General features: G+C 39.5%; 1 protein-coding gene and 2 long non-coding RNA genes across 10 annotated transcripts in view; 2 read left to right on the top strand and 1 right to left on the bottom strand.

Moving 5' to 3' along the window:
* DYNC1I2 (dynein cytoplasmic 1 intermediate chain 2) overlaps window positions 1-7,911 on the bottom strand; it is a 43,010-nt gene extending 35,099 nt beyond the window's left edge. For 4 of the 7 annotated variants that reach the window (XM_043525491.1, XM_043525494.1, XM_027819027.3 and 1 more), the window contains exons 1-3: window positions 7,471-7,757; window positions 5,421-5,538; window positions 3,245-3,359 (exon numbers count right to left, since the gene is read on the bottom strand). In XM_043525491.1, coding sequence (XP_043381426.1) covers window positions 3,245-3,359; window positions 5,421-5,528 — 223 coding nt within the window. In that variant the 5' untranslated portion in view covers window positions 5,529-5,538; window positions 7,471-7,757. The other 3 variants (XM_043525492.1, XM_043525495.1, XM_043525493.1) reach the window with 3 other exon arrangements.
* A 16-nt stretch (window positions 7,912-7,927) lies between these two features.
* On the top strand, window positions 7,928-11,760 carry LOC119567318. The gene is made up of 3 exons (XR_005227291.2): window positions 7,928-8,558; window positions 10,091-10,187; window positions 11,708-11,760. It is a non-coding gene; the product is annotated as an uncharacterized LOC119567318 (long non-coding RNA).
* Window positions 11,761-11,918: 158 nt separating this feature from the next.
* The window catches only part of LOC119567317, a 53,450-nt gene continuing 47,798 nt past the window's right edge, over window positions 11,919-17,570 (top strand). For both annotated transcript variants that reach the window (XR_005227289.2, XR_005227287.2), the window contains exon 1: window positions 11,919-12,082. This is a non-coding gene — a long non-coding RNA (uncharacterized LOC119567317). The remainder of the gene's footprint in view (window positions 12,083-17,570) is intronic.

The following is a 17,570-nucleotide window of genomic DNA, read 5'->3' as shown; positions in this document are numbered from 1 at the left end:
CTGCATGTGTGTGTTCTCCCTGTGTGTTGCCCTAGCTCTACGCAGACAGACGGCATAGCAGACCTCGAGCAAACTGTCCAATAACCACAAGATCCATTAAGGTATGAAGGCACCAGGCCAGGTTTATTGCAGAAAAAGCACAGTAATAGCACCTGGCAGACTCTACGAGGATACTAAGACATGTATGCCCATAACATAGCTCTGTGAATGGCAGGACTTTCCATTCCTTCCTTGGCTGGACCAAGACACTCTCTCAGGGCATGTCTACACTTACTTCTGGAGCAATCGATCCAGCGGGGGTCGATTTATCATGTCTAGTGAAGATGCGATAAATCAACTGCCGAGCGCTCTCCCATCGACTCCAGTACTCCACCGGCGTGAGAAGTGTAGGCGGAGTCGACAGGAGAGCGTCAGCAGTCAACCTACCAGAGAAGACACTGCAGTAAGTCGATCTAAGTATGTCAACCTCAGCTAAGTGGCGTAACTTAGATCGATGCCCCCCAGTGTAGACCAGGCTTTAGAGATACCTCTTTATACCCTGATACAAACAAATTACGTACTGCTCCTGTGAGACAGTTAGTTACTGCTCCCTGAGGTGGCTAGTTATCACCCATCTCCTTGTGCATGTTGGTTCAAACAAAACATCTCTATTTATCACTTTGTTATCCTGACCTTATCTTTTAGGAGGGGGTCAGCATGTTCCTTATTCTTGGAAAATATTTTTGTACCATCCTTGATACCGGGATGTTTTGGTACCACTCTTCTGAAATGTGTTTGCATACGGACTCTGTGCCTAGCACTTCTTAGAAATGTGTGTTTCTGCAATATCAGCCCTATTCTTGCCAGATTCTGTGAACTTGCAAGCAGGCAAAGCCTGATGTTTGCTCACAGCCTAACTTTTGCTAACTTTGCGTTATATTAGCAAAAGCTTGCCCACTACTTTAGCTCAGGCCTCTAACACAAGGGCTTATATCTCAGGCTCTCTTCCTACTACAATATATCTTCTTACATCAGGGATATGGTGGTATTTAAGAAAACGTGGATCAGAGGATGGAGTTCTTAAAAGTGAAATCCCATATTCTATCATTAAGGCAATAATATAGGAAAACCGCCTTACTGGAAGTCTACAGAAAGGAAAAACTATCAATACGTGTTTACTTCATACATTTTTCCAATACCACTCTTTCCTTTGAAGAAACTTAATGTAACCTGAGTTAGAGCTTGATCAAAGCTACTGCTTGAAGTTAAATATAGCCACTGAAAGGGAGTGTTCTCCACTGTCACATGCGAGCAAGGTCCAGGCTTTGGACAAATGGTTCCCTGCATGAAGAGTACCAATTTTGTTAGGGCATGGTTTTTCAGACAATTTTCCATTAACAGTTATACCTTATAAACCCATTTCTTTCAGAGAGATGTACCAGTTCATGGCTTTCAGTCTTTCACAGACAGCTAGTAAGCATATGCTTGTGGACTTCTGAAAGACTCTTTCATATTATTTCAGCAGAACTATCAAACCGTCATTTCTCCTGTATGGAAATGTCCTAAATTTTAGTCTACCAAAAATACACAGAGAGGAATGGATAGTTTGTAACATATTGTACTGCTAAAGACGCCAAAACACTGAATGGAAGGCACAGAAAAAGATACTCAAACATCTGTGGAGTACAATTGCCAGAGTAATGATTTAAGGGCAGGATTCTAGGGCCGGATTCTGCCCTCACAAGCAATTGTAGGTCACTGCTGAAGCTTATGGAATAAGAATGTTTTTAATGGCATCCCCATGGTCGCTTTCAAAATACACAGGGATTGTTTCAAGACCAGATGCAACAGGGTAGTCAGCGAAGGATCATGTCCATAATGGAAAAGCAACTACCACACTGCTTCATAGTTGCAAGACAAGATTCACAGTGAAAACCCAAATCAAAAGGATAACTTGAAATCCTGGGTGCTCAAAAACTAGTGATGAGAAAAGTGTCTGAGATATAGGATGGAGTTTAAAAATACTACTCCAGTCTGATTTTTTTTTCAGAAAGATACGACTAAGGAAAACCAAAGTCTGAGCAATCAGACACACCTGATTACAAGCCTATCCAAGAACGGGGTAGGATCTGAGGCTAAAACAGGGAAAGAACAAGTTAAGAACAAGTATATTTTCCTAGACAGTTAAAACTTACATTTGACCTTGCTATTACCCCCACTATTGGAAGTGAAAGCACCTTTAGGCCTGACAGAAGACTGCTGTTCTGATAACATTTAACAGCATAAACAGAAATGTGTACATGTAAGAAATTACAGAATAATCATGTTAGTGTTGCATATGTGTAAGAAATTGCAGAGTAATCAAGATAATAACTAAAAAGCTAGAAGAGACCGGTCTGCTTTAAAACTAAACTTGTACGGACCGGGAAGAGAGTTAACATGGAAATGAGAAATTAGTACATATCTATAAGAAAATATAACCAGAAGTTATAAATAAGTTTGTGTGATGAAGGGAGACTGCTGTATTGTTTGGTGCTGGAGGATACTGATGAGATAGTCCTAATGAATTCCCACTTGTAACTGATCACTACTCCGTTTTTCCTTAAAAAATATTTGTTAGACCCATCGGCTGATTAAGTGAACCTCAATCCAACACCCATAAGACTGTGTTGGTGGGAGGGGGAAGTAGTAGAAACAGAACAAATGCACAGACTGATGCATTACTGATAATGTATAGTAATTAAGGTCAGTGATTGTGGAAAATCGCTAGCCAAAACCCTGCCTGTTGACAGAGGACAAAATACCAATGTGCTGTTCAGGGAAAATAGGAGGAAAACAAAAATGTATGTTATTTAATGCAGCCCAAAACAGATTCCCAATAATTCACTTTTGTTTATGCTCTGAAGAAAACTTACTTTTGACATATACTCCTCAATTTTATGTACCAAAGATACTTTAAATTTAGATCCCAGTTCTCAGAGATGGTCTTAAATATTGAGCAGATTTGCAGAGTTCAACATTTTACTCACAATATTTTGTAAAAGAAGAGAGATCGAGCATTTAATTGTGTGCACTGAGGCACATAATTTAGGATTGACATTTATGACAAATGGTGAACTATGCAGGACAAATTGTGCCAAAGACAAGAGACAGAAGCAGGCTAGAACCACTGAGTCAGTCATTTAATTTTCATGCTTCTAATACAAATGCTACATTCTTAATGTAGGATACGAGGGATGAAACAGTTAACTGGTACTATTCTTACCTATAGGAGAATCTGGTGTTAATCCCATGCTTTGAAGCAATGCTTCAGCTTCTCTTCTTTTCTTTTCAAGGTCAGACTCTTCTTGTATAGGAAGAACTTCCTTCTTCTGATCAGTCTAAAAAAATTTCAGGAACAGACACAACCTTTATGAGACAGTATATAGTTGGTATAAAACATTTTGTGGTTTCATGTGTGAGAAAACATTTAGTTTTTTTTCCAGTATTCATTAACATCATGAGCAGAACTTGGAAAAGTCTGATCTAGAAATCCTCAAGCTCCTTTTGCAGGGAAATCAAAGAGCTCTTTCTATGTTCCTTAATGAGATAATGGTCTGGAAAACCTCTCAAATGGCAGTAACTTTTATAAAGAAAAATACTATGGGTTTGGGACAGCAAGGAGACAGACAGAAGCTTGGCCAATGGTGTGACAGGACACTCTGCCCAATATGGCAAATATTTACAAGCTTACTAATTAGGAGAATATATAGATCATGTGCTAGTGGGCATGAACATATTTAGAACCACTTCTCTGTAGGTGTGTACATGGGCTGCTTAGGTTTTCTATGCAATCATATAGGTTTCACAAAATGAAAGAAAGGGAAGGGTGAAATAACTATATTACACTCTTTCTTTATGCAAAAACACAACTGATGGATGCAATGTACAGTTTAAGTTAAGTTGTTTCTTGCAACACTCCACAAAACAAAAGGAAAAATCAAGTGATCAAATGCTTCAGCATATTATTCAAAATAATAACCAAAAGATTGTTTGGGCCAAGGCAATTTTAGGATTAAAGCACACTCAGCTCCCAACAACATCACTTCAGACTAAAAATCAAATGAACTATCCTCCAACTGGTCTCTGAAAAAAGTCTACAATAACTGATGTTCTAGAGAGAGAGAGAGATCCATAACACTTCATTAAGTTTAAACAAATAAGTCTATGTCTATTACTTATTAACTTGAAGAAATATGACTCAAATTCAAGTTGCTCATACCATACAATAAATTTATCTCAATCACATAATTAGAGTACGATCATTGGCACTCTATAAAAAAGGATAACAGTGACAAAGATAAACCAGTCATTCAACCGGAATCCTTTGTATAGGTGGAAAAACCTAGATAAGTCAATTTTCTCACTATGTTTATGGTTAAAGATAAATGCCTACTTCTCTCTTGGATACACGTAATATTTCCAAACCATTGTATGATTTCTCCTAAATCAAGGAGTTCCCAAATATTATAACAAGCCCCCAATGATGTGCTATCTGTATTATACATGATTCCTGGAAAGTGCAAACTGTCAATACACTTTTCTGTGATCATTGGGACATGAATTATATTGCAAGATATTTCTCTGTCTTTTCTTTACATATGAATCATGCTTCTGGCGTGTTCAGTAAAGTGCTGTTTTAAGATTCTTAACAGCTCATAACTTAAGTGCAGAAAAGACATGAACGAAGGCCTCAGTTCAGCAAAGCATTTAAACATGCTTAATTTCAAGCACATGCTTAAGTGCTTTGTTGAATGTGTGCCAATGTGCAGCAGAAGTCTCTAGAGTATAACTGCCAACTGTGCACTTAAGCAATTGCTTGGATTTCTTTTTACTGATTATTAATTCTCTCTTCTAACATGCAGAGTAGGTGGCTTTGACCTGATTATTGTTTTGACTTGAAAATGCAGGCTGAAGATTAGAGTTGGCTAACGGCACAATATTCTACTTGGCCACCGACAGCACTGATAGTCATTACTGAGGGACATATTGAGAACTACATTTAAGAAAGTACTTTAAATTAAAAAACAAAAAACCAAAACTTTTCACAGTTTATGCAGTTTGTTTACTTTCTACAGGTGCCGCCCTGATCACTGATTAGCGATCTGACTGATCACTTCAATTTTCTGTTTCTCATGCACTAGTATAATGCTATTATGTTTGGATTTCTAACAATGCATGGGGAAGAAAAACACACTCATCAAAATATTTCTATTCAGAAATGGTGTTAGTCCCCCTTAAAAACAAAACAAAACCGCACATTTAAGTTTTAGCCCTACCCTACTTGACAGCATACCTTTAAGTAATATGAAGCAAATTAATAACTTACTAAGTGCAAGACAAGTTACAGGACATAAGCAAATATTTGATAATTTTCTTGTTGATAAAATTTAGGTTCTTACTTCCTTTTTCTTTCTTTCTTCCTCCTTTCTTTTCTTCTCCTCCCTGATTTGCGCCAAGCGTTGTTTTTTGCGCTCTAACTCTGCCTTCAATTCACTTTTGTCAGACATGGCTGGAATCCTGATCAAAATGAAGTGATTATTAAACAAGTCATATAATACTGACAGTGATGTATTTTTAACATAGTGGACTTCCATGATTTTTCAAAAAATTAGTCAGTTTGATAAAAATATACTTATCTGACCTACTAAAAACAAAGCTGTGAAACAAAGCCTTAAGGAGCCACCTAAACATTCATTACATCATATCCAGATTTCCCTCACTCACCATATCCTGCTGGCTACCAAAAGATTAGAGCCTCTAATCCGACAATGTGTCTCTGCATATGAAGAGTGTCAACTACATTCAGGATCCAGGCATAGGACAGTAGGAAGGAAAATATCAACGAATAATGTACTGCCTTTGTATTTAAGTTCATTTTAAAAGTTGCAGTTTAACAGCATATTCCATAGTACGTAGCTGTATTAAATCTATATTCTGAATCATATGAGGAACGCCAACTTTATTATGAACTAAAAAGCAAGGTAAGTATAATTGATTAGAGAACACAATTTGAACTATACAAAATGTAGATTACTCAATGTTTTTCTGTATAATTTTTTTTTGTCTAGTGTTTACTGTCAGGGATTCCAGTGTATTTTTCAAAAGAAAAATGAAGACACGGGTGGATTCAGAAATACATGGTCAATTATATGTTATACTGTGAACACAGCAAGGTTTCCCAAATTCAACGGGTTGGTAGAAGTGGAGAGTTCATCCCCATTAAACAAAGGTACCAAAAAATTAAAATACAGATCAGAAGAGCTGTATGTGTATGGGGTGGAAGACTAAGATCAAATTTGTTGATGAAAAAGAAATCCAAATTATGTCTGAGAAAGTTCTACAGTGAACAATAGGAGGAGCCGTGAATGCCCTTAAACCCTGATCCTGCTAACAGTGATGCACGTGCTTAACTTTAAGCCCAAGTAATAGAACTATTCAAGAGCCTGAAATTATGCACTTGAGCAAATGTTTGCAGATGCAGTGCTTTCCAGAGATGATAAAGCTAAAAGCCGTGAACCATTACTTGACAGTTGTTTCTTTTTTCACATACATGCATGTGTGCATGAGAAAAGAAACATACCAGAAATTTCATATATTTAAGTCCATTGTAAATGTTGATGTTTTTATATTTATTTTAAACATAAAATTGCCAATTGATTTGTTTTTAAGATTGTCAAAACAACTTAAGACATTAATACTACCACTGAATATTTTTGTTTAGTTTTGTTTAGTTTTTAATAAAGGAATTGCAAGTTTAATACTAAATTTACAAAGCATAAATTATGTAACGTGGTGGCTCCAATACAGAAAGCCAGCTTCACAGCACTGCTGCAACTGGAAAAAGATGAAAAATTGATCTTATTAGGTGCCTCTTCCTGACCCAGTACATTATCACCAGAGACGCCTGAAAGGGGCTGTGCCAGCGGGGATAAGCGAACAACGGGTGAGAGAGCTCGACGGGACACCCGCGCACACTGGCTGTGTTGTTGTTGTTGCTGCTGCTGCACAGACTCGTGCTGCCACCCAAAGGTGACAGCATCGGCGCACCCTGGAGCCCTTCGGGCTGGAAGGAGACGCCGCCGGGATGCCTAGGCTTACCCGGGCTTACCCATTACAGCAACCGCGGCGCTTCAGCCCAAGGCCCCCTCCCCACAACACAAGGCAGCAAGCGCCTCCCGAGAGGCCTGGCAGCGCCGCCTGAGACAGGGGCCGGCTCTCCCCACCGCCCCAGCCTATCGCTTCCTACTGCCCCGCGTGTGGGGCCGCCTCGCCCACCACAGGCCATGGGCGGAACCTGCTCCCCTCTCCCCACTGCCGGCTTCTCCTCCCCTGGGCGGCACCGGGTGTGGGGGGAAGGGCGGGCCCGACACCTCTCTGCCGCTAGCGGTGGCTGGTTCAGGGGCTACGGGGCGCTCCCCTCCCCCAGGGCTCGCCGGGCACGGCGCTAACCTGACAGCGGGGCCTCTCTCCGCTTAAACCGCCGCTCGGAGGCTCCGCGCCCAGCTCCGCTTTCGCCTCTTCACAAAGGCGGTGGCAACGTCGGGCGAGCCGGGAACCTACGGCAAGTGCGGAAGGACACACCAGCGTCTCTCGATGGAACGCGCACGCGCCGCAGAGCTCAGGCGGACACATGCACTTCTCGACCCGAACCCGAATACACTGGAAGTGTTGGCAAAACGCTGCCGACCCCGCCCAGGAGGGCTGAACTCCAGCGGCACCTAAATAGCATAAAATAAACCCACCACTGCTCCCTCGGTATCAAAGTACGGAACTACGGCCGAGGAGATCACCGTTCCCAGCATGCATAGCGGCGCCAGAGGGCTAACACTTCCCAGCAGGTAACGCGGCCAGGCCGCAGCCCTGGGAATGGAGCAATGCATTCTGGGAACGATCGTTTCAGGGGCTGAGGCTGCGAGGAGCACTGCATGCTGGGAAGTGTAGTTTCAACAGGCCACATCGGCGCACTGGGGGCGTACGCAGCCATGGTGGACCGCAGTGTCGGAAGCGGGCGGTGGGTGCGGTCATGGTGTCCCCCTGGTCACTAAGAAGGCTCCCAACGTGTGTTCACTGCTGGTGTGAGGACATGGCACTGCTGGGCCTCAAGAGCTCCCATCCTTGTCACATTCATGCTGAGATGAAATGGGGACGGGGAGAGGCATTTCCCATCTTGCTCTGGCTAGGGACACAAGCAGGGACACCGCCTGCATAACCCTCCCCTTCCTCACCTGCTGCCCCCTCCACTTACTAACATGTCTGCTAGCGATGGGGCAGTAATGTCACTGGGTTCATAAAGAAGCAATTTTAACAAGGCTATTAGGACTGTCACTGTTTTGTGCAGGGTGATACCAAAGTCCCTTAAGTGCAAGTGCCAGGCCAGTAATCAAGTTTCACACACAAAGTAACTGCTCTGGCTCGAGGGCCAAGCTGGATGAAGTTACACAAACAAGCTGTTTCAGTGCAAGTACCAAGCTGGGTAAAGATACACAGGACACTCCCATGTGAGCTGCAAGTTGAAGTTCCACACCAGTCACTTCTATGTGAGTACCAGACTGGGTGAAGTTACAAACTAGCTGGTTCTGCAAGAGGATAGAAATGAAATTAGATACAAATTACTTGAGTCTACGTACCAAGCTAGGGATGATGTTGTGAACTAAAAACCTGCTTTGACATGAGTGCCAAACTAGAAGTGAAGTTACACAAATAAACCAATATAAATGTCAGACTGGGTTAGATGAGATTACATGCATCCAAGTCACTTTGATGCAAGTTTTGTTAAGCTAGAGGTAATGTTGCACACAAGCTGTTTCAATGTGAGTGCTGGGCTGAGGTGAAGTTACACGCAAACAATCAACTTTGATTCAAACTCCAAGCTAGTGCTGAAGTTACACACAAAGAAATCCCAGTTTAATAATATGGTTAGTAGGTTAGTAAGGTTAAGACAAATATTCCAAAAGATAAGGGGTTGCCACTTGTCCACTGGGCTGCCCTTTTGAAGAGCTGCCCTTTTTCCTGCTGGTTAAGCCAAAGCCATAGGCAAACCTTGCCACTCTCAGTACAAGGCTTGATCCTTCAGAATGCTGATCTCTGTGATCCTGAGTTAGCAAATCAGTTACGCACACACTTTAAGCATGTTATTAATGTGGACTACTCATATGCTTAAAGTTGAGCACATGCTGAAGTGCTTTGCTAGATCAGGGCTAGAGTGCACAGCACCTTGTAAAATCGAATCCATAGAACAGTGATACTCAGACTGAGGCTTGCAAGCCACAAGTGGCTCTGTGTCTCTCCTTTGCAGAACATGATATGAAAACACTGTATGATTTAATTATTAACCAGTCTAAGTTATTAACCAGTCAGGATGGTTGTACTATGTTATTAACCAATTGTAGTTGATAAAATAATAATATTTGGTCAGTCATTTTGTTGTGAGAAATATATATATACACACACACACAAAATATTTCCCCTGTCAAACTGTTTAAATATGAATATATAGTACTATAGTAAATGAAACAATGAATTCACACTACTTTGGTTCTTTCGCGTAATGTTGATCATTAATTTGGCGCCTGAACTCCTGAGGCCAGTATCACTGCAGTAGAGCAAAGACCTGCATTAGTTAGCTCAAGAGTCGGGTCCAGATCCTCAGGTGGTGTAAATTGGCATAGCCCATTAGATGTCAATGGAGTTGTGCTAATTTACATTTGCTAAGGAAATGCTCCAGTGTCTCCTGGTTGGCTTGCTTTTGTTCTCAGGATATGTAGTCTCAAGGCAGCATTCATGCCACTTCACGCTGTGATTTTGTTATGTATCATAAACCAGAGGTCCCCAAGCAGTGGGGTGTGACCCCCTTTGGGGGGGCAGAGGAACATTCGGGGGTCACGGTGGGGTCCAGGTCAGTCCCCACATGGGACAGGGAGGGAGTGCCACCCAGCCCTGCTCTGCCCCCAGCTATGGCCCAGCTCCTGCGCCCAACCCCTGACCGTGGCCTATCTGAGGCTCTGCTCCTGGCCCTGGCCCCGCCCGAGCCTGGGCCCCCTTACCCTGTTTATGTTCCTCTTCCCCCCAGGAACCATGGCCCCAGCCCCAGCTCTGGGGAGCCATGGATGGTGTAATGAGGGGTGCGACCCTGAAAAGTTTGGGGATCACAGTCATAAACTAAGCAGGTTAGTACATGACTTATATGTCTCCAAAGAAAACTCAGGTTGCTGCAAGAAGCAGTGTTGACTATTCAATAGCTTGTCTGTTCTGTGAGTCAGTACTGAACCATTGACCTAGAATATATTTAGGGGGAATTAGAAAAGGTGTCTTGTGTCCTGGCTGCTACTAATCGTTAATGAGGTATTATTCATAAGAGTAAGGGATACTATTCAAGGGAGAATATAAATGCTTCTTAATGAAACTGTCAGAGGAGATTTCATGATGTGCAAGAAAAGGGGCTGCCTTTCAGTGATGAGAATGTGAAGACGACAATAATGAATTGCTACAAACATCTGTCGGTGTTTGAATTTCATTGCTAAGGGCAATATGTCTTCTGAAAATTGTGTGTGCCTGAAAACAGGAATGTACTAGATTTTAATTTTATTTCTTTAATGTTATATATTTTGATATATATATATATATATAACAAATTTTGATATTAGTTAAAAAGTCATTTTAAAATGTTTTGTAAGATTTTGAAATATTTGCAAATTCTTTCAAAAGACAAGTTACAGGTGTTAAATAATACCTCATATATAAGATTCTATATAGAGAAAAACATATTAATTCTTAGCAATGAGAGTCCAAAGAATAGATTGTCATATGGACAGGTTAAAAAAACATGATGAATTTGGCTCATTGATTTTTATTAATTAATCCTTAAATTCTTTAACACTGGGTCATATTTCTTAGTATAGAGCATAGTTATTACACTTAATGAAGCGCAGTTTTTAAAATTAGTTTTACGTTTAAAAATAGTATGTATAATAGTTAATATTTAATATTTATTAGCATTAGAATCCCTATCTTTCTTCTTTCTCCACAACCACTTCTGCTGATTAGTTTTAAAATGGTTTTATTTGGGGCAAATTGGCAATGGTGTACAAATATCTACAGAATGTTAATTCATATACAGTGCAGATCCAGCACCAGCATAAATCCATCATTTTCCTTACTTCATCCCACTATTCCCAAAGTAAAGCTGCTTAACAGGGCATCTGGGAATTCCTTTTGAATAGGGCAAACATTGGCTGGCATGGAGCCAGCATAGCTATCTCTAACCTTCCCCTGTTGTTGCAGCATCTTGTACTACAGGGATCCCCAGCTGTGTAATAGCCTCTGCCCCTGTGTAAATTAGATTGAAGATGCTCTAATTTATGATGGGAATACAGTTGGCCCTGTCTATTCCCAGGACTGGGGGAATGTAAAGGTGGCTTTTAGCTTCCTTTGTCCAACCCACACCTCACCTCCTATGCCTAGCACAGCTGGGCCAGACCTGGGGATCTGGGCTGATGACTCTACAGTTGTATAGGAATATTCTGTATCTATAGTCACCTTGCAGGAATATTTTTTTACTCAAGCTTTTACTGTATTTTCAGGCAATAATAAATCCTGTTGTCTCTTTTCTTTGAGCCATTGTAAACCTGGTTCAGATTTTGCTAATTTAAGTAAACATTTTAATTGTCTCGTTCTCCTTGCATTTCAGGAAAACTCCTCAAATACAGTTTGGGAACTCTGTGAAGTGCATGAACTCACAGGCAAGTCTTTTCTCATAATGTGATAGTATTACTTTTCTGTTATCTTTATTAATTTTCTAGCCTGTGTTTTTTCCCTTTGGAAGATTTCCTACACCATTAACACAGGGTTTTCCCCCTGTTATTTCCCCTGCTTGATACACATATTTTTCCCTTAGTGTCAAAATAAGGTGATGGTGAATTATGAGTCCCTTGGGAGATGAGTACACTTTTGCAATCTGATAACCTTTGGCACAAAACACATATACTCGTGAATGGGCCAGCACTTAAGAGTGATTCACCACTGAGCATTATAGAAAATAGATATACCAGTTCAAAAATTCAAGGTAAGTTCCTTTTCCTCAATGTGGTCTATGTACTATACTCTCAATTTTTCCTATTATGTGGTTAAAAAGAGGGGAGATAATGAAGGCTTCTCAAAGGTCCCTATAATGCATCCAGACCTGTGCTAGTTATAATGGTTTTAAAAGACAGAATGAAAACACAGCCAAAAGATCAGCATCCAAAGAACCATTTTCAGATATACTACAGGCTGTGATATAGTCTGCTCTCAATTTGTGCATCTAACTCCCATTAACCCTTACAGGGATTATGTGTATGCACCAAGGAGACAGTATGTCTGAATGTTTGTTAGAAGACGCTATAGGAGTTCCTTATAAATTTATTATATACATTTTGTTAATTAAAATAATTAATAGGATAAGTCTGGAGAAATGAAGCATCTCATTTTTCAGTCGTATTCATTTTTTTACATTTGTTTTTAAGTTGTAGGATAAAATATGCTCTTTGCTGAGATTTTGTGAAGATTAATAATTGTTTGTTCAGTGCTTTGCAATTATAAGTACTTGGTGTTGTTAGCAGTATTATTTACCATCATGTAGCAATTGCCAGTTACTAACATGCAAAATGTTTTATGACTTCAGAAAAAAACAAAGATTACATGAAAGAAAATCATTAATCTTAAAGCTACAAACCAGGGAACTACATATAGGTTTCTAATCCTAGGTAAATTTAAAGCCTTTCTGGTTATAGAAAAAGTTCAGTATGCTGATGACAAGTAATAAACATGACAAAGAGCAATAAAATATAAGGATATAAAAATAATAAGAAGAATTTGCATTTATATACTGCCTTTCATCTGAGAATCTCATAGAATCATAGAAGTGCAGGGCTGGAGGCACCTTGAGCAGTCATCAAGTCCAGTCCCCTGTGCTAAGGCAGGACTGAGTAAACCTAGGCCATCACTGACAGGTGTTTGTCCAACCTGTTTGTAAAAACCTCTAATGATGGGGATCCCACAACCTCCCTTGAAAGCATATTCCAGAGTTTAACAAACCTTATAGTTAGAAAGTTTTTCCTAATATCTAACCTAAATCTGCCTTGCTGCAAATTAAGCTCATTACTTCGTGTCATACCTTCAGTGGACATGGAGGACAATTAATCACAGTCCTCTTTATAACAGCTGTTAATGTATTTGAAGACTGTTACCAAGTCCCTTGTCAGTTCTCTTTTCTCAAAATGTGCCCAGGTTTTTTAACCTTTCCCCATGGGTGAGTTTTTCTAAACCTTTTATCCTTTTTGTTGTTCTCCTCTGGAATCTCTCCAGTTTGTCCAAATCTTTCCTAAAGTGGTGCCCAGAATTAGACACAGTACTTCAGCTGAGGCCTCACCCGTGCCAAGTAGCGTGGGATAGTTACCCCCTGTGTCTTTTAAAAAAAATTCAAGTTAATACAACTCAGAATAATATTACCCTTTTGCACAACTGCAGCACATTGTTGACTTGGATTCAATTTGTGACCCACTATAATCCCCAGGTCCTTTTCAGCAGTACTACCACCTAGCCAGTTATTCCCCATCTTGTTGTGTATTTGATTTTTGACTTCCTAAGTGAAGTACTTCACACTTATCTTTATTGAATTTCATCTTTTCAAATTCAGACCAATTCTCCAATTTGTCAAGGTTGTGTTGAATTCTAATCCTGTCCTCCAAAGTATTTGCAACCCCTCCCAGTTTGGCGGCATCTGCAGATTTTATAAGCATAATCTCCAACCTATAATTCAAGTAATTTATGAAAATATCAACTAGAACTGGAGCTAACAGTGTAAATAAAAATAGAATCTGGCCCTTTATTGAGGATTCAGTAAGAGCCTTGCCAATGTGATGGACAAAGTCCTGAAAAATGATGTGCAGTTAAACTACAGAGAAAATGTGTAAACAACAATATTGCATTGCATTGTACATTTTTCTTACTTGCCTTAAAACTGAAACAAATCCCTCATATTTAAAATAAGTAGCAAGGCTGTAAGTAGTTGAAAATGCAGTTCTACCATTGTCAGAAAACCTTCACTCCTCGCTCTTGCCTACAGAAGGAAGTGAACTGTAGCTCACGAAAGCTTATGCTCAAATAAATTGGTTAGTCTCTAAGGTGCCACTAGTACTCCTTTTCTTTTTGTCCAGAGTGGGAAGACAGAAGTAAAAGCTGGCTATTTACTGCAACAAAACTGGCCCTAAAGCTCACTGTTACAGGCCCAAAAGTGGGTGGAGATAGCTGCACAGGGCAGAGACATGACGTCAGAGAGAGGCACTAATTCACAGTATCTCCCAGGCAGCCTCTGCTGTCAGAGTTCTTATGTACCCTTAGCCAGAACTTCAAATTGCCCTTTTCTGGTTGCATGGTTGTGTGAGAATGGTATCAATATGGTGAACTCCCCAACAGCGCTGTTGGCACAGTTGCCTCCATGGGTACAAAGAAGCACGTAATCAAGCTCTTTATCTTTTGGGGATGTATAACAGACAGTTGTAGATGCACTTCATCAACACAACTCTTATGTGCAAAAGTTGGGTGACTGTCAATGAAAGATATTGTAAGTGAACCATATTTTGATTTGTTTCTGAATCAGCTGTTTTTGAAAGTTAAATGTAAAACCAATATGCTTTCATAGGAAAATATTTCCAGATAAAGGACTAAATCCTAACTTTTTATAATGTAAAGGGAAGAATAATACATGTTACAGACAGGAAACACGTATTTGAACAGCTAGTCAATCTCCCTGCTAGTCACTGCTGGTGCTAGCCCATGGGGGCCCTAAGCAGCAATAATTTTACCCACCCCGACACATATTAATAATTACTTGGGGGCCCCCTTGAGCTGCTTGGGGCCCTAAGCAATTGCTTAATCTTCTTATGCCTAGCACTGGCTCTGCTGTTTGTGCAGAACAGTTGTTCACTCTAGTTTTAGAAGTCCTAAGCCATAGGGCTATTACCACTTCCCCTGCGAGACTTTTCACAGACTATGTCTGTGAATCACTCTGAATTACTCTATCTAATCAAATCTGTTTGATAAATGTTTTGGTAAATCTTTTCTTATAAAGTACTCTGGTCTTTAAAAGTGGTTTGATTTAGAAATACAATTATTTTAGAGCAAAAAACTCACATTTTTATGTCCTAGCAATCTGGTTTGAGTCATAGGGTGTTTCATTTTATATTCTTGATTGTTTTAAAGGATCTATATTGGGATGCAAAAAAGCAATAAATAAAATATAAAAAAATTGAAAAAGGCCTTCTTTTATGCTTCTGATACAATGGAATACATGCGTTAAATTGTGTGGAGTTAAATGAGTTTATATCCATCCTTTAACATGGGATTTTAAGACTCAAGAAAATCATAAGACAATGAAAAGCACACATCATATAATGTTAGAAATTTAAAAAAATACTGCTTCTAGTTTTTAAAAAGCTGAGAGAAGTGTGCAATTTCCTGCAAGGACGGTGTATTTTGCTGCTATGTATGTCTAGAAGTTGATACTCTACTGCTGGCAAATTTTTATCCAATAAATGCTTTTAACCATAAGGGTAATCTCCACAGGTCTCAGTGGTTCTTAGTGTTCAATTTCCTGTGGAGTCAAATCTGTCCTTTCTGTCAGTCATAAGTTATGTCAGTTATAAGATGCGCAGCCTGTTTGTCTTAAGGAATCGCAGTTTGTGTTTGTGTTTTGTTGTTTGAGTTGTTACTGGAGCAGAAGTGCTAGTATAAAAGAAACGTTACAGCTATGCCTTCAAAGATGTACCTTTCTCATAGGGGACTGCCTACTAGCCTGTGGCTAGAGAGGAATGTACTATTACTTCAACATGTGTGATGTAGTACATCTAGATTTAGCATAGCAGATCAGTTGTTAATCTGAAGGGACTGATGATGATAGTGGGCCTAATTCTCGTTCTTGAAACTACAAACCTAAATCTGTACACACATAAAAATATTTCTATCAGGTAGTGGGCTGAATCTCATTCTTAAAACTACAACTTTAACCTTTACACCCAGTTCAAGGGCCCTTTACACTACTGGAGAGATGTAGAGCAGCCGTAATGTAAATGAGAATCAGGGCAACTGTACGCTAACGTTGACCAATTGCTGGTCAAAAACCCAAATTAACCATTAGCAGATCTATTTATTTTAAGCCAAAACTTGCAGTCCTTACACAAGTAAAACTTTCATTGACTGGTACGAATTGGTGCATCTTTGGATGCATCAATTTTTGATATGTTTCCAAGTGAATGAATTGTGTGTGTGTGTGTAATTTTGAGAGCATAGTTGGTAGCTTCTTAAGCAAAGGACTATAAAATAGACTTTAAAATAAAATAGATTGGAATAGGATAGTCATTGGGTTTTGGTCATCCATAGGATAGTCATGCATGCTTGCCTGTCTGAAACCAATAAATGCTACTAAGAAATCCTTATAATTCTTCTCAGAGATTTGCTACTAAAAAACTCTTGCACTGTGTTAGTAATGTCTTCTACATTGATCAAGTTTCTAGCTTCTTCCAAACATATATTACAAACAATAGAACATAGAGTATGCTGTTCCTTTATATGTCATAGTCTATTCCAGTGAACTCCCTAGCGAATGAAAAATTAAAGTATTTTATAGTTCTCGTTAAAAATTTTCTAATAGAACAGATTTTGGTGGAAAATGCCATTTTGATTAAATCAAAACTTTCCACAGGAGCACGTCGATTTTGATTACATTTTGTTTAGATAAAAAGTTGAAATGAAGCATTTTGAAGCATATTGCTGAAATGGTCCATTTTGATTATTTCCAGAATGGAATGTTTAAATTTTTAATTTAAAAATTTATCAAATTATTTTTTAAAGTCAAAATCAAAAATGATTTTTTTAAAATTTCATTTTGTGGTAAATTTGGAAATATTCAATATTCTGATTCAGAACAAAATCAAATTTTGACATTGCAGAACATCCTGCTAAATGGAAATTTCAGTTCCTGTACATTTCTAGTATTTTACAATTAAAATTCTGCTTCTCCACACAAAGTAAACGTTTATTATTTGCAGAAATTCTATATATAGTTTAATTACATATGGTGGAAATATATACTTTTCCAAATATTTTGACTAGATAAATAAAATGTGTTGGAAATACATTCTATCATGTATTTCAAATATATAATTTAATTAAAACAATATACACCTGGTTGCTGTTTGTGTTACAGAGAACATATTGCATACTACAATATTTTTAAAATATTGGTCCCAAAATTAACTAATGGGCAAAAGTCAAGGATTCCGACCCAATAGTTGGATCAAATTGTTGAGATAAGGCAAAGGGCCTGATCTATACATGTACTCACATGCCGGGCCATCCCTACCCATACACAAAGTATGCAGCTATGTAGGGCACCAGGAAATTTGGGGTGCCAAATTCCCTGGTGCCCTACGCAGCTGCGTGCTGCTCCAGCCCCTGCCCCGCCTCTTCCCCATGGCCCCCGCCCCTGCTCTGCCTCTTCCCACCCCCGCTCTGCC

This window comes from Chelonia mydas, chromosome 11 (genome assembly GCF_015237465.2).
Source record: "Chelonia mydas isolate rCheMyd1 chromosome 11, rCheMyd1.pri.v2, whole genome shotgun sequence".
NCBI lineage: Eukaryota > Metazoa > Chordata > Testudines > Cheloniidae > Chelonia > Chelonia mydas.
Note: the sequence above shows the minus strand (reverse complement) of the source record. Positions and strands in the feature narration are given on the sequence as shown.